Source organism: Bubalus bubalis, chromosome 8 (genome assembly GCF_019923935.1).
Source record: "Bubalus bubalis isolate 160015118507 breed Murrah chromosome 8, NDDB_SH_1, whole genome shotgun sequence".
Taxonomy (NCBI): domain Eukaryota; kingdom Metazoa; phylum Chordata; class Mammalia; order Artiodactyla; family Bovidae; genus Bubalus; species Bubalus bubalis.
The window spans coordinates 44,270,482-44,291,746 of NC_059164.1; the positions used below are offsets into that span (position 1 = coordinate 44,270,482).

Here is a 21,265-nt window from a genome sequence, read left to right on the forward strand (position 1 = left end):
CTTATATTAGCTATATAATAGATGCATAATTATCAAGAGACAATACTTGGTCCAGTTTGGAAGGAAAAACTGATCATTTCTCCTTTTAATAGCTTTCATTCTCTATGCTTGAATAACATTTCATTGACTCAACTCTATGTCATACTTTGCTGTGACTTTTATAGAAAGCAGTGCAAAAATGGTATCATTATATATCTATAAGCCTTTTTAAAACACAGCCTCCTTTGATCACAGCATGTTGTGAGAGGAGTAAAGAGGAAACAGACGGAAAATGTGCCAGCTCCTGCTGGAAGCTAGGAGCTAATAGGTAACTTTTTCAGGGTTCCAAAGAGTCTTAGGAACTTACTCCTTTGCGTGCTCTGACAGCCCCAGGAGGCTCTCATTCAGGCTGACACAACACCCTCCAGTTGGTCAAGTTAAATAAGGCGTAACTAAGCAAGTCCCTAAGCCCAGGCTGGAAGCGCTCATGCAGAGAAGCCAAGGAAGGCAGAAAGCGATCACACTGGCTTTAGTAATTTTTCTGCTAATTAACTATTTCTGGTTGTCTGGGATTGACAGCTCCACAGCTTGTTTTCTCCATGTATGCAGGATTGCAGTGACAGCCCAGTAAAATAGAATTTCGCTATGCAAATGTCCTAGGTACTAACAGGCCTTTCGGTCTCAAGTATGACTCTGAATGAAGTGGCTCTTTGGTGGTGTAGGGCTGGTCGATACTGAGTGGACACTGTACTGTCTACTGGCTTCTTAATTATCAGCTAACGGATACCAAATTCTTCCTCTTCTTAATATTTATTATACAATACATTCTTCAATAGCTGAAAAATTTTAAATAAGACTAATTTTGTAATGGGCTTCTCTGTTATAGAGCAACCACATATTGAATGCCCACAACATTCTGGGTTCTAAAAGAATCACTTTATTCTTTTAAAACACCTATCACTCATAAGGGAAACATATTATTATCTTCCTGTTGCACATAAGGAAACGGAAAATCTGAAAAGGTCAGTAACTTGCTCAAGATCGCAAAAGTGAAAATAGTAGAATTCAAACTCAGATATGTCAGATTCTGAAACTTATCCTCCATCCTTTATAAAATATCAGTGTTTTGTTTATTAAATCATCTTTTGGTTTGGGGAGAGATACCTAGATAATGCTAAATTTAGAATTTGAGAATTATTTGATATCATAATGAAAAAGCAACTGCATTTATACAAAGCCTAGATTCAAACTTCCAGGATTGAAGGTGGTTATGTAAAAGCCTTATATTTCCACTCTTATTTTTCTTTTATCTTAATAATTCACTGCCCTGCTCAGTCCATAATGCTTGGTCATTGCCTATCCTTCATGTCTTGAAGTCTTTACTCTCTCCCTCATACACTTATCAGCTTAAGGCCTTGGATGTTTTCATAGCTTGGCGCCATATAGAGGTTAAGGCCGTGGAAAAGGTAATTTCATCTTACAGTGAAAAAGCTTCGAGGTGGGTAGTTAACAGATCCAGTTCATAAATATCCCTTGACAACATCAAGATAAAGGAATATGATTACTCTTCATCCTTGATTATAGAATGTGAGTATAAACTTGCTCCCATGTATCTTGTAGGAGCAATTTTGCTGAAAGTCAGCATGATCTGAAATACGAAAGCATCTTTCTTTCACATTTTAAATTTTATTTACAGTTAAGTACCTGATATGGAAAATTGCCCAGTGGAACTGTATTGCCTGCTTCTACATATATTCTACTCATACAGATGCTTCTTTTCTGATCCTCTTCCAGGTTCAGTAATCCATTTGTGCTAAATGCAAAGCTATTTTAATAGCAGATAGCACTCCTGAATCTATAAACATTGAAAAGAAACTATCGTTTCCTTTTTCACAAAAGAATGCCTTTCTAGGTCAAACTACAACCTACTGAATGGTATATGTTTAGCCATCTTTGCATCTTGCAGGACTGAGAGATAATATATGTCCAACACATATAATGCTTGGCTGCCCTTGCATTTGGATGGCTAAAGAGAAAATATTTAATACTAATATAAAAGACTATATGTTTCCCTTGTTCATCGGATCTAGAGACCAGGTTAATTTACTGCTTAAAATTTTATCAGGTAAAGATATTTGAATCACAGAATTTACCTTTTGTGGTCTTGTCAATTGCTTCAAATAGATAGTGGTAATGAGAGCTAAAGCTTCAGACAAGAATTAAAATATACACAATCAAAACAGCAGTCTCTATCCTGAAATGTCCTACCTCAATTTCTTCAGTCATTTACTGTTCCTAGGGACTTGTAAATCTCCCTGACCCCTAAAGTATTTTTTCTATCTCATCTAAAAACTTGAGAAGAATTCTGGACTCAAACAAGAATGACAGCCAGCATCTATTAACTATAATTGAAAAACTTCCAGGGTGTCTAATTTTCTAAGTGTTAGGTGTTAATCATTAAGGTCGTACAGAGACCCATGTGGATTTTGTTTAAGATTTCATTTGCACACCTAGATTAGCCAATTGCCCCAGCTGAGAGGGGCAGGATGTGGCACGTATTCACATACAAAGATGTGCCAGCTCAGCACAGTTTCACATAATTGCTTAATAACCCTCTAACCAACATTTAGGTTGAAATACAAAAAATACACTAATGATGTTTGAGAAAGCTATTTAACTTGATTTAAATGTTTGATTTTCTTAGAGTCACCAAATGGTTGTATTGGCAGGAGAAAAAGAAAGAAAATGGAAGGAAAAAGCAAAGATCTTCCATAAAGTCATTTAGAAAAATATTTCAAGTTAAATATCTGAAAACACACAAAATGTTACATTCTAGAAGCCAAGATTCTAGAAATAGTGTATATATAATTTTTACATATGTAATTCCAACAGAATGTAAGGAAGGTCTGATTACCAAAGCAAGGGAAGAGTTTAATGCCTTGCTGCTGCTGCTGCTAAGTCACTTCAGTCATGTCTGACTCTGTGTGACCCCATAGATGGCAGCCCACCAGGCTCCGCCATCCCTGGGATTCTCCAGGCAAGAACACTGGAGTGGGTTTCCATTTCCTTCTTCAATGCATGAAAGTGAAAAGTGAAACAGTGAACTCGCTCAGTCGTGTCCAACTCTTAGCGACCCCATGGACTGGACTACAGCCTACCAGGCTCCTCCATCCATGGGATTTTCCAGGCAACAGTAATGGAATGGGTTGCCATTGCCTTCTCCAGTTTAATGCCCAAGTGATCATAAAAAATGATCTCAGTCAATATAAGAGGAAACATGATATGTGTTAGAAGACAGTAACAGTATATACAATAATATATCATCTGAACAGAAATGTATCTGTGTGGAGCATTGAGAAAAGACAGGAATTTCAGTGCTAGTGAAGAATCTTATCTGACCCCTTTAAAAATGAGCGATGTTCCAGACTTGATAGTTTCACCATTCAGATTCCCCCTCTCTGCACCATACACTTCAGGCCAAAGGTCGGGATGTAAGTTCCCATTGAAATCATCTTTAAGAATTGAGGGTAGAGGAATGACAGGAACACAGTAGGCTCCACCAAAGCCCCGGTCACACCTAAGGAAAAAAATGAGTGGAGAAAAGGCATTATCTGTCACGAGATCAAGATATTATCTTTCTTTTTGCATTACAAAGAAAGAAACTGCCAATTTCATTAACTTACACACAGCGTCCAGCATCACAAATCCCTCGTCCTGAGCACATCCAAGGACACCCTGAAGCCAGCACGACGTTATCAATAGCCCAGGAGTCAGCCCCCAGAGTGTAGTTGGCCTGGATCCATCTGAACCGGGTCCTGGGAGATCTAAGAAAAACAAAACAACACAGAAAACAAACAAATCATACTTGGTTTGAGTGGCAACCTTCAAAAACAAAACATTTAATTCTTTCATTTTAAAAGTGTTTTCCTCAGGGTTCCAGTTTTCTTTTATTTGAGAGACTTTGTTTTATACCAAATTTTGGATGCTGTTTACTCTTGACCCAAAAACAGGAGAGTAGAAAATATACTTTAAAAATATTTCACCATTGCTTTCATATAAGAGCCTCTGAACACATGCCAGCAAATCTGGAAAACTCTGCAGGGGCCACAGGACTGGAAAAGGTCAGTTTTCATTCCAATCCCAAAGAAAGGCAATGCCAAAGAATGCTCAAACTACCGCACAATTGCACTCATCTCACACGCTAGTAAAGTAATGCTCAAAATTCTCCAAGCCAGGCTTCAGCAATATGTGAAATGTGAACTTCCTGATGTGCAAGCTGGTTTTAGAAAAGGCAGAGGAACCAGAGATCAAATTGCCAACATCCGCTGGATCATGGAAAAAGCAAGAGAGTTCCAGAAAAACATCTATTTCTGCTTTCTTGACTATGCCAAAGCCTTTGACTGTGTGGATCACAATAAACTGTGGAAAATTCTGAAAGAGATGGGAATAACAGACCACCTGATCTGCCTCTTGAGAAATCTGTATGCAGGTCAGGAAGCAACAGTTAGAACTGGACATGGAACAACAGACTGGTTCCAAATAGGAAAAGGAGTATGTCAAGGCTGTATATCGTCACCCTGTTTATTTAACTTCTATGCAGAGTACATCATGAGAAACGCTGGACTGGAATAAACACAAGCTGGAATCAAGATTGCCAGGAGAAATATCAATAACCTCAGATATGCAGATGACACCACCCTTATGGCAGAAAGTGAAAAGGAACTCAAAAGCCTCTTGATGAAAGTGAAAGTGGAGAGTGAAAAAGTTGGCTTAAAGCTCAACATTCAGAAAACGAAGATCATGGCATCCAGTCCCATCACTTCATGGGAAATAGATGGGGAAACAGTGGAAACAGTGTCAGACTTTATTTTTCTGGGCTCCAAAATCACTACAGATGGTGACTGCAGCCATGAAATTAAAAGACGCTTACTCCTTGGAAGGAAAGTTATGACCAACCTACATAGCATATTCAAAAGCACAGACATTACTTTGCTAACAAAGGTTTGTCTAGTCAAGGCTATGGTTTTCCCTGTGGTCATGTATGGATGTGAGAGTTGGATGTGAAGAAGGCTGAGCGCCGAAGAATTGATGCTTTTGAACTATGGTGCTGGAGAAGACTCTTGAGAGTCCCTTGGACTGCAAGGAGATCCAACCAGTCCATTCTGAAGGAGATCAGCCCTGGGATTTCTTTGGAAGGAATGATGCTAAAGCTGAAACTCCAGTACTTTGGCCACCTCATGGGAAGAGTTGACTCATTGGAAAAGACTCTGATGCTGGGAGGGATTGGGGGCAGGAGGAGAAGGGGACGACAGAGGATGAGATGGCTGGATGGCATCACTGACTTGATGGAGGTAAGTCTGGGTGAACTCCGGGAGTTGGTGATGGACAGGGAGGCCTGGCGTGCTGTGATTCATGGGATCGCAAAGAGTCGGACACGACTGAGCGACTGAACTGAACTGAACATATGTGACTTGGAAAAGTTAGTTTGAACTATCAACTTATTCTGTGTTTTAACTCTATGCAGAATATTAGTTTTCGCTTTTAGGCTTTTACAACTTTTCAGTACTGGAAAAGAGACTGAGGATGATAAACATGAGGATAAGTTGGAATCTAACAAAGTTCTTGCCATCAAGTCTCTGTTCTACTGTCCCTAATGTTTCTGAGGTAGTAAGTGGAAGCCTTATCCAACTTCTGCCTCTATTTTGGTTCCTGAGGGCCTGGCTCCCATAAAGGTGAGAACTAGAATGATGTGATGCACCTCCATTTTTTTTTTATTATATTTGTAATCTGTTAACTGGGATATACTGTCAGAAGACCACTTTATCCAGAAATATGTACAGCCTTACCAAACAGCAGTAGCAGTCTCTCATTTAGGAACAGATTGCACAGCAGAAATGTGTTAGTTATTTGGAATGTAAAACACAGTCGACTTGAAGTGGAATTTCAATAGTAACATTTCAAGTGCTATTGTTTTCCCTACACAAGTCCTCCTTCAATGCAACACAGCTGCCAGTGTGGTGGCTCTGAAACGGAAATCTAATCATGTCACCACTCAGTTTAACACACTTTAAATGGTTCCCCTGCACATGCCAAACTGCTAATATGAAATACATGCCCCCTTCATCATCCGCCCTCTTCTCTTGCCTCATCTTTGCCTATTTCTTCACAATGGTACTCTAATAGCATCAAGTCCTTGAGTTTTCCCATCAACTCATGTTTCTTCTGGTCTCTGGGTTTTTTTTTTGCTTACAACAGCACATATGACCTCCTACAGGCTCTCTTCAATCAGATAAGCTCTATTCCCTAATTCAGACTCAACTCAGACATCAGTTCCTGCAGAAAGCTCCATTCAATCTCCTCAATATCCCCCTTTGTTTCAATAATATCTCTGGGTTTTGTCACTGTTAGCATTTTATAGCATAAATAACTGCTTAGATACCTGTTATCCTAAATCATATTTGGATCCAGGCATCACCTTATTCATTTTGTACCAGAGATCTAACACATAATGTTGTTGTTGTTTAGTAGCTAAGTTGTATCTGACTCTTTTGCGGCCCCATGGACTGTAGCCTGCCAGGGTCCTCTGTCCATGGGATTTTCCAAGCAAGAATACTGGAGTGGGTTGCCATTTCCTTCTCCAGGGAATCTTCCCAACCCAGGGATTAAACCCACGTCTCTTGGTCTCTTGCATTGCAGGCAGAGATATTCAATAAATGTTTGTTGAATAAAAATAGAATGAATAAATGAGCTACAAGTGAGCATTCTTTAAAGCTCTGGGGTCCACAGGAAACTCTTTTAAGTTAAATACTAAAACACATTGATTTCCTGTGTGTGTGTATTTTTTTTTCTGCCACTTGTTTGCACATCTCTGAATCAAAATGGAACCAGGAAAATGGAAACCACTTTAAGTATTTGATGGAGAGAATTTACAAAGTATTGGATGCATAGTGAGAAGCAGCATCAGTGAGGAAATAAGAGTTTAGGAAAGTCAGGAAGCCACTGCAAGTCCAAAGATGGAGAGCTACAGGAGGAGGTGCTGCTAGTGCCCAGGGGCCAGTGTCACCTGGAGGGACACCATGGTGGAGCTGGAGCTGTTGAACTTGGCCAAGATGTACTTGAGATAGAGAGGGAGGGGGAGGAATACCCTGGTTTAACTTTATTTCCACCCTCCACTTTCTTGCCATTATCTGTTACTCCCTAAACCTACCAGGAAGCCAGAAAACACATGCAGCTGGCAAATGCAGCTTGCAGAGGCCAATTTGCCTACAATTCAGAGCAGGGCAGTGGAAGGAAAATGTAGGGATCTAGGGAGAGCAGCCCCAGGATGGCACAAACTCTCTCACCCACCACAGTAACATTAGTTCCTAGAAAGATCCTTCACTATCCAACACCTAAACCACAGAAGTGGGAGCCTGCTGTAAGCCCTAACATAAGGTAGGGCTGAATGTAATCTGAGATCCTGCGGAGGGGAAGAAAGATGTAAAATGATATGAGCATTTTAAAAGAATGAACCTTTTACTCTTATTGTGGTGTGGAGATTAAAAAAGAAAAGCCAACAACAACTAAGGACACTCTTCCCCATCTAATGATTTTACAAACTGCTTCATGTAGATAAGTATCACTCTGGTTATTGGGTAGATGTTTATTTTTACAACAATTTAAAACCTGAATCTGTTGGGCAGCCTTCAGGTCGCTGAAGAAGCAGAAAAGTTCAGCCTCATAAAACTCCTGGAACTCCTAACCACATTTAAAAAGTATTACCCAAGCACCTATAACTTTTTCTCCCCCCCTGGTATGTTCCATGCATAATCCTCATGAAAGAGTAATAGAATTTCCAAGTGGCATCACAATTATTTTCCAATTAGGTGACAGAAACCTGAAGTTCTGACATGTAGCCAAATGACAATTCTCACATGGTGGAGAGTGGAAGGTAGACAGTGATCCGCTTCCAATTCTGGAATCTCTCGGAGGTGTAAATTGAACTTTCTGTGTAGTGCAGACAGCCAATGGTTGGAGGAACACATTCTTCAGTGACAAGATGCCAGTCCCTGCCATTGTTCAGAGAATACTGGAGCTGTACACTGTGGGAGTCGCTGAAGGGCTTGCTACAGCCCATGCTCATTTCAAACTGCAAGAAAGTTGATGCTGACACATGGAAGTCCCAGGTCTCAGCGTAACGAGGTTTTCCTATGAAAAAGGAAAAGTTTAATGGTAGCACATAATTGTACTCTCTTTCTTATTTGGTGTTTCTGCTTGTCATGCTTTCAGTAGTAAACTTATCTATAGTGTCTCACATGTGCTTTGACTTTTCATCTCACACTGATTGTTTTTATCTAGTTAGCACAGACTCAGAAATATGGATGGCTGCTAATTTGAAAAGTCTTACCACCTTGAGACAGGCTAACAGAGAGTCTGAAAATTCTAATTCTGCGAATTATAAAACATGGGAATGTTTTCAGACAGACATTTTGCCTCATTTTTGAGAAACATTGGTCATATTATGCATGCCATGAAAGACAGTCCCTGCAAAAACTGTCATTGGGTTCACCAAGTCACACTAGAAGACAAAACAACTTATTTCCAACTGCCTCCCTCAGCACAGGCAGTTATACACATGGTTTTGCATTAGAGAATCTCCTTTTGGGCTTTAGTTAATTTAGTCCTCTAGTTAATTAAATATTCTCCCTTTATCAAGTGAAAATGTATACCTATGTTTTCAGTGAATATCAGAGCAGTATCCATAGAGAGACAGTCAATATCAACTTGACCTCCTTGGATTCGATACCAGTTGGCTTGCAGATCTAAAGAGCCATCAAATTTATCCTGAAACCCAGTTTGAGAGCTGTCATTCATTCCTATAAGGACATCATCCAAGGCCCACTGGGCTGAATGCTTCCCTGAAATCAGATGAATAAAAGCAGTTACAGGAGGTTCATTATATAGCAATATGAATATCTCTATGACTGTGGTTTTAAATCAAATTATCTAGAAATTGACAGCAAATTAAAAAACACATAATATGAAGTGGCTTTAACTGGATGATTAAATGCTACCAGGAAAGTTGGGGTGAGCAGTAACTTGCCATGTTGGGGCTGCCACCATCGAAAAGCTGTAGCAGGTGTCTTTGCCTCTCGGGGGAGGTCGATGGAAATGATCTGTGGTTCCAGAAATGACATGAAGTCCAACTCTCGAAGCAAATGCCAGAGTATCCCATTGTCATTGGAATACTGAACAACAAGCCCTGTGTTAAAAGACATAAATCCAGTTACTTGGACAGCTTTCCTAGAGGCAAAAAAGGTAAGGAACAGTATTATTTTAAGTGGCAAGACTGTACTAGAAACTTCAAATTGCATCTCATAGAATGAGGGCACATTTGTCTAACTTCCAAGGAATGAATTAGTAGACCTGAAGGCTCATCAATTTCTTGACAGTTTCTGATGCACCAACTCCTAGGAAATGGGGGAAAAAATAATAAGCTCTTTTAAAGACCACTCAGCTTTATATGAGCAATGAGGAGGTTGGTAAGAGGGACATAAAAATGCACTTCAGATTATGTATTTGAATTTTAGATTCTGTCCCGAACAGTACAAAGTCTCATATCATTATTATATACTCAGAAGGAATATCTCAATCTCCCAGCACAGAATAAAGAAGGGCTCTTTGCCGCTGATGCACCAGATAGGAAGCACAGGTCAATCTGAAATTCTCTTAAGCAGAAGGATACTTTTACAGGCACTTCATACTCTGTCAGGCCTTGGTCACTGAAGACTGATAAAGACAAATTATCACACAGCAAAGCAGAAGAACTTACTCCTCTCTGATGTTACTCTGACCTTCCTCTCTCTTTTCACCTTCTCCCCTTCACGTATCTCTTCTGCCCCATCTCCTTCTGCCTATCACCAGAGAAGTGTGATTTAGGGAAACACACATGAAGGTTTAAGATACTTCATGTGCGATTCCTTCTACCTCCCCCAGAAACATTTTTTATTTTAAAAGAGGACACAGGGGAAGGGTAATATGAATGCAAAGGAAAAAACTGCTAATGATGAAATGGTAGAAATCAATGGAATATATATATACATATAATATATATATATATCATTAGCAAATAATTAAAAATTATATATTCTATTTGATGGGAAGGGCAGAGGGCTTTCTTGGCATCTATCTAATTGCCTATTCCATAATTGTTCCTAAGACTGGCACTGTATATTCAAACTTATGACTGGGGATACTGAAGTGCTATCTGAATATTCACATAAATTATGTCTAGTAAATTTGTGTTTGTTATATTAATTTTATTATAGCTCAATCTTTCTAGTAGTAGTAGTGAAAGTCGCTCAGTCATGTCTGATTCTTTGTGACTCCATGGACTGTAATCTGCCTCTTTCCAGGCTCCCCTGTCCATGGAATTCTCCAGGCAAAATACTGGAGTGGGTTGCCACTTCCTGCTCCAGGGAATCTTCCCAACCAAGGGACTGAACCAGGATCTCCTGCATTGTAGGCGGATTCTTTATCCTTTGAGCTACAATGTCATGTTCCCTCAGTCTTCCTGGAATAATAACCCATGGTTCATATAATATCTTTTTAGTTTCCTCATTATTAACTAAGCAGAATATCTCAATCCCTGTGTTGTACTGTATAGCAAAGAGTTTAGTAAAATTGTTTCAAGAAATAATATGATAAAATATAGAACTAAAAGAATGCTTTTTAAGGTTAATTGACATTACATGGAATTATCATCACTACATCTGACAAGGGGTGATGTCAGGAATAATAATGTCTAACATGCAAAAGAAAACTCAAGAGAATTAATGCTACCATATTTAAAATATAAGAAATCATTGTGTTTGATGAGAGAATAAAAACAGCTCAAAGAACAGGAACTCTGTGGGGAGACACTATTTGTGTATGGGTGTAGACATGGGCAGCTGGAGCTTTAGTGGGTGGAAGTCAGACCCATGTGTTGCAGAAGGGAGAGAACCACATCAAAGTTCCTGAAGAAAAGTGAAGGGAGGTTTTTTCTCATCTTTATTCTAATCACGGTGAGGAGTGTCTGACAAAGCTCTAGTCTCCAACCCTTGTTGCTTGCTCAAAATATAGCTTTCTTGTGGACATTAATTTGTTTGATATGGTTGATATTTGTAACATGAGAGAGAGCAAATGAGAATAAATAAATAATTTAGATAGTTATCTGGGAATACCTATTTGGAAAGTAGATATGGTATCAAAAATAAGGCATCACAAGACTAAAATCTCACTGGTGGTCCTTTAGCACCTTCTGCTCAGAGTCTGGTCCAAGGATCAGCACCTGCATCATCTGGGAACAGGTTCCACCTGTGAAGTTTTTAAACCATCTCCACAAACTATTTGACACTCCTCCCATCAAAAAGTGAAGGTTAATTCGCTTGTTTTTCAGAGTGGCTAGACCTAGTAACTTGCTACTATTACACAGAGTATGGTAGAAGAGACATTGTGTGACTTCTGAGATGAGGCCATTAGAGGTGTTTATACTCTCTTCCCTCTCTCTCTCTCCCTGTAAGGACACACAAAGAGCCTGTGGACAAGTTCACTGAAAGAAACTGGTCTCTTGCCAACAGCCAGATAAGTGAGCATCTTGGAAAGAGATCCTCCAGCCCTGGTTGGTTCTTCAGATGAATGCACTGCTCCTGGCTTTTACTTTGTGTGCAACCTCAGGAGAAGTCCTGTGCCAGAACCTGAATTCCTGACTCACAGAAACTAGAAGGTAACAGATGTTGCCTTAGGCCACTCAGTTGGGAATAATTTGTTATGCAGCATACCATCACAGTCCGATTGAAACAGAATCTGCATTTTAAAGCCTCCCAAAGGATTCTAACAGAAGCAGAAGATATTAAGGAGAGATGGCAAGCATACACAGACGAACTATACAAAAAAAGATCTTCACAACCCAGATAATCACGATGGTGTGATCACTCGCCTAGAGCCAGATATCCGACATGCGAAGCCAGACATCCTGAAATATGAAGTCAAGTGGGCCTTAGGAAGCATCACTACAAACAAAGATAGTGGAGGTGATGGAATTCCAGTTGAGCTATTTCAAATCCTAAAAGATGATGCTGTGAAAGTGCTGTACTCAATATGCCAGCAAATTTGGAAAACTCAGCAGTGGCCACAGGACTGGAAAAGGCCAGTTTTCATTCCAATCCAAAAGAAAGGCAATGCCAAAGAATGCTCAAACTATCACACAATTGCACTCATCTCACATGCTAGCAAAGTAATGCTCAAAATTACACAAAATAATGCCAGGCTTCAGCAGTACATGAACCGTGAACTTCCAGATGTTCAAGCTGGATTTATAAAAGGCAGAGGAACCAGAGATCAAATTGTCAACATCCGTTGGATCATCGAAAAAGCAAGAGAGTTCCAGAAAAACATCTATTTCTGCTTTATTAACTATGCCAAAGCCTTTGACTGTGTGGATCACAATAAACTGTGGAAAATTCTTCAAGAGATGGGAATACCAGACCACCTGACCTGCCTCTTGAGAAATCTGTATGCAAGTCAGGAAGCAACAGTTAGAGCTGGACATGGAACAACAGACTGCTTCCAAATAGGAAAAGGAGTGTGTCAAGGCTGTATATTATCACCCTGCTTATTTAACTTATATGCAGAGTACATCATGAGAAATGCTGGACTGGATGAAGCACAAGCTGGACTCAAGATTGCCGGGAGAAACATCAATAACCTCAGATACACAGATAACATCAGCGTTATGGCAGAAAGCAAAGAACTAAAAAGCCCCTTGATGAAAGTGAAAGAGGAGAGTGAAAAAGTTGGCTGAAAACTCAACATTCAGAAAACTAAGATCATTGCATCTGGTCTCATACTTTCATGGCATCTGGTCCCATACTTCATGGCAAATAAACGGGGAAACAGTGGAAACAGTGACAGACTTTATTTTTGGGGGCTCCAAAATCACTGCAGATGGTGACTGCAGCCATGAAATTAAAAGACATTTGCTCCTTGGAAGAAAAGTTATGCCTAACCTAGACAGCTTATTAAAAAGCAGAGACATTACTTTGCCAACAAAGGCCCATCTAGTCAAGGCTATAGATTTTCCAGTAGTCATGTATGGATGTGAGAGTTGGACTACAAAGAAATCTGAGTGCTGAAGAATTAATGCTTTTGAAATGTGGTGTTGGAGAAGACTCCGGAGAGTCCCTTGGACAGCAAGGAGATCCAGCTAGTCCATCCTAAAGGAAATCAGTCCTGAATATTCATTGGAAGGACTGATGCTGAAACTCCAATACTTTGGCCACCTAATGTGAAGAACTGACTCATCTGAAAAGACCCTCATGCTGGGAAAGATTGAAAGTGGGAGGAGAAGGGGATGACAGAGGGTGAGATGGTTGGATGGCATCATCGACTCAGTGGACATGAGTTTGAGTAAACTCCAGTAGTTGGTGATTGACAGGGAGGCCTGACATGCTGCAGTCTATGGTGTCTCAAAGAGTCGGACACGACTGAGCAACTGAACTGAACTGAACTGAAAGGACTCAGATGTATATGAGCATATGAGAATTATGGCTCAAGTGGTCCCTGCTCCAACTGGTTTCTGCCTGCTGACTTCCTCCACATTAGCTTTTTCAGGACTGTCACATACACCTGCAGGCAACTGCAAGATCTGCAGAGAGGAGGCCCCCAATTCTTCAGGTCAATGGAATGCCTCTCAGGTAAGTATGAAAGAATGGAGAAATGCAAGAAAGGGAAACAGCAGTATCTCTATCTGTTTTCTATCGATCTCTGGGCCTTTTTTTCTTAGGCTCCAAAACCACTGCAGATGGTGACTGTAGCCATGAAATGAAAAAATGCTTGCTTCTTGGAAGAAAAGCTATGACAAACCTAGACAGCCTATTAAAAAACAGACACATTACTTTGCCAACGAAGGTCCATCTAGTCAAAGCTATGGTTTTTACAGTAGTCATGTATGGATGTGAGAGTTGGACCATAAAGAAGGTTGAGCACTGAAGAATTTATGCTTTTGAACTGTGGTGTTGGAGAAGACTCTTTTTTTTTTTTTAAATTTTTTTTTTTTTATTTTTAAACTTTACATAATTGTATTAGTTTTGCCAAATATCAAGGAGAAGACTCTTGAGAGTCCCTTGGACAGCAAGAAGAGGGAGGGAGAGTCCCTTGGACAGCAAGGAGATCAAACCAGTCAAGGAAATCAACCTTGAACATTCATTGGAAGGACTAATGCTGAAGCTGAAACTCCAGTACTTTGGCCACCTGATGCAAAGTACTGACTCATTAGAAAATACTCTGATGCTGGGAAAGAGTGAAGGCAGGAAGAGAAGGGGACGACAGAGGATGAGATGGTTGGATGGCATCACTGACTCAATGGACATGAGTTTGAGCAAACTCTGGGAGTTGGTGATGAACAGGGAAGCCTGGTGTGCTGCAGTCCATGGTGTTGCAAAGAGTCAGGCATGACTGAGTGACTGAATTGAACTGACCCTCTTTAGCTGTGTCATCTAAACACTGTCCATCGGAAAAAACCAAACCATTTCAGCTCAACTGCCAAATATTTAAGGAACATAAAACATTCCCCTTTTAAAATGATACCTCCATCCTCATTCTTCCCAGTCTTACTGAAAATAGCCTAATTTTGATTTTAATTCCAAATATGCAAATTGAGGCTTCAGCTTGAGTATGCAGAAAATCTTTACTTTTATCACTGGAAGAGATTTGTTCAAGGATTTAGGCAGATTTACATTTTAACAACCAGTTTTCAATAAAAGGCTGAGAAATGCCTGTGGGACGTAAATTACACAGGCAGCAGTGAGTTCAAGAAAACGGCTCAGGGTTGTTGAGAATAAGTTGTGTTCCTAAAGGGAAAAAGTCCCAGAAGGCAGACGAGAGCAATTATAATCAGAGGTTAAAGTAGAGGACAGCCTCAGGTCAGTAAGTGGATGCTTCCCACTATACTCTGGTCAGAGTTTCTTTTTTTTCCTCATATACAAATAGGGGTACGGATTTGTAATTTTCAGAAGAGTCATGCATATATGCACATGCACACAGTTGCTTCATGTTCCAACCACGAACTACTTTTAAACAGCAATTCTATCACAAGGTTTAAAGACAACATTCAGGTTCTCCACCTCTCCAGTCAGTAAGCAAGATCCTGGGACAGAACTCCGTCTACCTTTGCATCCCTCAAAGCTCCTGTTTCCATGTGGATGGAGAATGTGCTCTAGAGATACTCTTGTTTTGAACTACATATTGTTTCTGTAGGGTGATTCTATAAAAATTTAAATCAGGTTATGTCACTGCCTGACCTAAAAGTCTTCAGTTGTTTCCAATACAATGGATTCCAATCCCACCTCTGTTCCATGGCCAGCAAGGCTCTGCGTGACCTGGCTCTGTCCCTCTCCTCCTTCTCCCCAGCAGTCCTAAACCTTAACGAGCCCCAGGCCATCTGGCCTTCTTTCTGTTCCTCCAACACCACAACTCTTTTCCACCTCATGGCCTTTGCTGTTTCTTCTGACTGGAAAACTTGCCTTAAGCTCTTTCTGTTGTGGCTTTTTTCACCATTAGTGTGTGTGCTCAGTTGTGTCTGACTATTTGCGATCCTATGGACTGCAGCCCATCATAGGAACTGAACTGGACTGCAGCCCACCAGGTTCCTCTGTCCTTGGGATTTCCCAGACAAGAATACTGAGGGGGTTGCCATTTGCTCCTCCAGGGGATCTTCTCAACCCAGGTATGGAACCAGTCTCCTGCATTGCTGGCAGATTCTTTACTGCTGAGCTACTGGGGAAGCCTTTTCCTGGTGGCTCAGATAGTAAAGAATCTGCCTGCAATGGAGGAGACCCAGGTTCGATCCCCAGATCAGGAAGGACCCTTAAAGAAGAGAATGACTACCCACTCCAGTATTCTGGCCTGGGAAATCCCACGGAAAGAGAAGCCTGGTGGGCTACAGTCCATGGGGTCACAAAGAGCTGGACATGACTGAGCAACTAACACTTTCCCCTTTAGATTTCATTTTAAATGTCACTTTCTCAGTAAGTCCACTCCCAGATCACTCTGTTGAAATTAGCATCTTTCCCAGCATAAGTTTACTTTCTATCTCATCAGCTTATTTATTTCTCTCTAGCCCATCAATCTAACATCCTGGTCATTTCTTTTATTCTTGATGTTCTGACTCCTCTTACTACAATATAAGTTCTCTTAACGGTAGCGCTTTTGTCTGCTGTGCTCATTACTGCCACACTGGTTCTTCGCATCCTGCTACATGGCAGTTTGCATTTCTTGTCCCCTTTACCATATGTGCTCTTTCCTTCCGCCACATGGCTGACAACACCCAGAAGCTACCCAGCAGCTGCTTCATTATCCTGGGTGCTGGATGAGAACCTCAGATGACCCATGAGGAAAATGCAGCACAGAGGACAAATCTCATGTTTTAACCCACAGAGACTGAGTTGCCTGTCACTGTAGCATAACCTAGCTCATCAAGACTGATGCATCTGTCTTTTGGTGACACTGTATCCATGAAACCTAGAACAGTGCCTAGCTTAGAGCAGATTCTTAATAAACACTGTCAAAGAGACCAGGAAATACAAAATACAAGTTTCTAGACTGCTGATTCAATGTATAGATGATCTGGATAATTACTAGACTAACAGTACTGAGACACTTAGAAAAGTCAAGGAAGCTTTCAATTACTGATGATAAGGCCAAGGATATTTAGAACTGATGAACAGAGCTATCGGTGGCTCTACTGACTAGCGGCCACTGTAGTGTTTAAGCCAATATGTTTTACATAGTTATGCCTGAGACAATAACAAACTTGAAAGCTGTAAAATTCTTCACATGCTTTTCATGAGATCAAAGTTTGGAGGAGGCTCCATCTGAGAAGCTTATGGATTTTATGCCAGGAACCAACTCACAGGTAGGGTCCCTTAAGGAATCCTATCATATCTATATAGCAATTGAAGGCCAACTATGTATACTTCAAGTGCTTTTGCATTTCTTTCAGCACTGAATCATGGAGGCAGAAGATGGTGTGGATGTCTGAGAGAATAGGGATCTGGGGAAGGAGAGAGGAATAGGCTCTAGTGGTCTGAATCTCTGCTCGTCCACTTACTGATAGCGTGATCTTGAGTAAGTTATTTGTCCTCTCTGTGCCCCAACATCTACATCTGTAAAATAGGATAAATTATAGTACCTATGGCAAAGGGATATAGTGAGGATTAAGTGCATTAACAGATAGAACACCTGGAACAGTGCCTTGCATATATAACTGCTCAGTAAAAATTCATATTTATTATTACCAACAACTGCTCCTTCTACCAAAGGATCTGTTTACAGGCAGGAAGCAGTGTATGATCTGCAATCAGTAATACCCTATGCAAGGAAAATTCCTAGTCCCCTACAGTGCTGAATGTAAGTCTCTGCAGTTTTGTTTTCTCCTTGTTTAAAGTTATAAAGGAATGTGTGTGTGTGCTAAGTAGCTTTAGTCATGTCTGATTCTTTACGAGCCTACGGACTGTACCCTGCCAGGATCCTCTGTTCATGGGATTCTCCAGTCAAGAATACCAGAATGGGTTGCCATGTCCTCCTCCAGGGGATCTTCTTGACTCAGGAGTTGAACCAACACCTCTCATGCCTCCTGCATTGGCAGGCGGGTTCTTTACCATTAGTGCCACCTGGGAATTCCTGTAAAGGAACAGGTTTTCCCAAAACAAATATGTTTCTACGCTTAAGGATCTGGATGAGGAAACTTAGAGACAAAGGCTCTCTGCAGTTACCCGTTTAGTGATGGAGAGGAGAAGGAATGATATAGGGTAGTGTATCCATTTACAAAGAATGTTCAAACTACCACACAATTGTACTCATTTCACACGCTAGTAAAGTAGTGCTCAAAATTCTCCAAGCTAGGGTTCAACAGTAGTATGTGAACTGAGAACTTCCAGATGTTCAAACTAGATTTAGAAAAGGCAGAGGAACCAGAGATCAAATTGTCAGCATCCGTTGGATCATCGAAAAAGCAAGAGAATTCCAGAAAAACATCTACTTCTGCTTCATTGACTATGCTAAAGCCTTTGACTGTATGGATCACAACAAAATGTGGAAAATTCTTCAAGCGATGGGAATACCAGACCACGTTACCTGCCTCTTGAGAAACCTGTATGTAGGTCAACAAGCAACAGTTACAATCAGACAGAGAACAACAGACTGGTTCCAAATTGGGAAAGGAGTACATTAAGAGTGGTATATTGTTACCCTGCTTATTTAACTTATATGCAGAGTACATCATGTGAAATGCAAGACTAGATGAAGAATAAGCTGGAATCAAGATTGCCAGGAGAAATGTCAATAACCTCAGATATGCAGATGACACCACCCTTATGGCAGAAAGTGAAGAGGAACTAAAGTCTCATGTTAAAAGTGAAAGTGGAGAGTGAAAAAGTTGGCTTAAAGCTCAACATTCAAAAAACAAAGATCATGGCATCTGGTCCCATCATTTCATGGCAAATGGATGGGGAAACAATGGAAATAGTGACAGACTTTATTTTTTTGGGCTCCCAAATCCCTGCAGATGATGACTGCAGCCATGAAATGAAAAAATGCTTGCTCCTTGGAAGAAAAGCTATGATAAACCTAGACAGCATATTAAAAAGCAGACACATTACTTTGCTGAGAAAGGTCTATCTAGTTAAAGCTATGGTTCTTCCAGTAGTCATGTATGGATGTGAGAGTTGGACCAATAAGAAGGTTGAGTGCAGAAGAACTGATGCTTTTGAACTGTGGTGCTGGAGAAGACTCTGGAGAGTTCCTTGGACTGCAAGGAGATCCAATCAGTCAATCCTAAAGGAAATCAACCCTGAATATTCACTGGAAGGACTGATGTTGAAGCTGAAGCTCCAATATTTGGCCACATGATGCAAAGAGCTGACTCACTAGGAAAGACCCTGATGCTGGGGAAGATTGAAGGCAGGAGGAGAAGGGAATGACAGAGGATGAGATGGTTGGATGGCATCACTGACCTGAGTTTGAGCAAGCTCTCAGAGATGATGAAGGACAGAGAAGCCTGGTGTGCTTCAGTCCATGGGGTTGTGAAGAGTCAGATATGACTGAGCAATTGAACAATAAATCAGTTTACAAAATTTCAGCCAAACTTTGGGAGGAGAAAGAACTACTTTGCTAGGAGTAACTGTAGTTTTTATGGAAATATAGCAGCTTACCTTCATTTCTAGCTCTTGGTTTGATGCAGGTAATCCCTGAAGTTTTGCTTCCAATTTGTATATAAAACTGAACGAGTCTGGGGGGAAAAAACCCAAAACACCTCAGTTTTGGTGTTACTTAAAAACATGAGTTCAGAAGACATCTAGCCTTCTGTATTTTGACACAGTAAAAAGTAAAACTCCTGTAATTCTTAGGCACTATTTTTAAACACAAAGGGCATATGACAAGCAGAAACTACATAGATTAGATAGTAGGCTAATTCTATAACCATTCAGAAAAGTTAATTGATATGACCATTAATTTTATTTTCGAATAATGATTTAAACAAAAGGAAACAATTTAACTTCACTTCTCTGTGACAGTCTGATGCAACTTAATGAAATCACTGAAATGGAATTCCTTTAAATTGAGATGATACTATCCTTGGAAACTCAGGAGGAAAAATCTAACATTAAAAACTTGTATGTTACATTTGTTTAGGGCCAATTACTTCTACTATGGATTTAAACTCAGATCATTTAATTTTTCACAACTGTCTCTCAATTAGTGTGATGTAATCTATGCCTCAGTCACTATAAACCAAGCTACATGATAGGTTAGCTCTGTGAGAAGGACTCAGAAGGAAGGGGAAAGAGACTGAAGGTAGAAAACATATGACACAGAATCCAGATTTTAGTGAGAAGAATCTCTAAAAGCTTCAAACATTTCTTTAGCTTTCTTTCTTTCAATTCTAAAATAATTTGATTAAAACTAAAGAAGCACAGTTATATTTTAGATGTGCTACTATTTCATTTGCCCTTAAAACTAAGCACTTATTTATTGTACCAGTAGGTGTCAGTGTAGGTATTTTAAATTTCTGGAATAGCCTTCAATAAGTAAATACAAATAAACTTAGATAAATGGGGCACCACATTTTTGGACACAGAATTCAAAATTGCAAAAAATTATTTGTTTCTCCTGGCATATATTAAAATTAATATCAAATAATCTTCATAATAACCGAGAACTTTAGAAAACCAAGCTGACATATTGTAGACACACAGGCCTTGGTGATGACTGCATGCTGATTAACGAATTAGAGTATAAGTTTTACAGAATCTATTTTATTATAAAGTTATGCTTCATTTTTATATATCAGAATCTATGTAGAGAAACATTACTATGTGAACTCCGAAAAGAACAGTGTTGTAGGTTAGATCACACAGTAAGGTAAATATTATGTTCATGAAGAAGCGAGCCGTTAACTACTTACCTGATATTCCTGGTGTCCAGAGGGACAGTCCTCGCTTCCCTTTTTCCAGGGCCACTGAAGTAGAGAGACTTGCCATCATTAAGTGTTCCACAGCCCGTTCCAACCTGGCCTCCGGTTATCTTGTACCACAGCGGGCTGAGCTTCCCCTCAAATCTATCGAACATCTCACTGTGATTAGGGACAATAGACACACAGGTTCCTTGTGCAGCTTCCGAGAAAAGAAATACAGAGGAGACAGGTTTTGTTAAAATCATGAAACATTAGAAGGTACATTAGTGTGTGGGCAAAGGAGACATTGCCATAGGTGTTAGGGGAAAGAAACCATATGAAAATTCAAACCTCAAGCATCTGCCTGAAATACAGTCATCACTGCTGCTGCTGCTGCTAAGTCACTTTGGTCGTGTCAGACTCTGTGTGACCCCATGGACCCCCGTCCCTGGGATTCTCCAGGCAAGAACACTGGAGTGGGTTGCCATTTCCTTCTCCAATGCATGAAAGTGAAAAGTGAAAGTGAAGTCGCTCAGTCGTGTCCGACCCTCAGCGACCCCATGGACTGCAGCCTACCAGGCTCCTCCATCCATGGGATTTTCCAAGCAGGAGTACTGGAGTGGGGTGCCACTGCCTTCTCCGACAGTCATCACTACTATCATCAAAACAGTATTCTGCTTCTATTATTTAAAATTTTTAAACACAAACACAGAGGGAACCACACGGTCTCATGATTTTTGTTAACCAGAGGATTTGTGTAAACTGAGATACAAGATTTTGTCCACAAACAAAATGTGCTCATTTGTTGTCCTTGTA

General features: G+C 40.3%; 1 protein-coding gene across 1 annotated transcript in view; it reads right to left on the minus strand.

Moving 5' to 3' along the window:
• RELN (reelin) overlaps window positions 1–21,265 on the minus strand; it is a 553,128-nt gene that overhangs the window by 83,322 nt on the left and 448,541 nt on the right. The window contains exons 30-36 of the mRNA XM_006053468.4: window positions 20,462–20,669; window positions 19,209–19,285; window positions 9,062–9,220; window positions 8,688–8,876; window positions 7,893–8,166; window positions 3,663–3,803; window positions 3,379–3,556 (exon numbers count right to left, since the gene is read on the minus strand). Coding sequence (XP_006053530.3) covers window positions 3,379–3,556; window positions 3,663–3,803; window positions 7,893–8,166; window positions 8,688–8,876; window positions 9,062–9,220; window positions 19,209–19,285; window positions 20,462–20,669 — 1,226 coding nt within the window. The remainder of the gene's footprint in view (window positions 1–3,378; window positions 3,557–3,662; window positions 3,804–7,892; window positions 8,167–8,687; window positions 8,877–9,061; window positions 9,221–19,208; window positions 19,286–20,461; window positions 20,670–21,265) is intronic.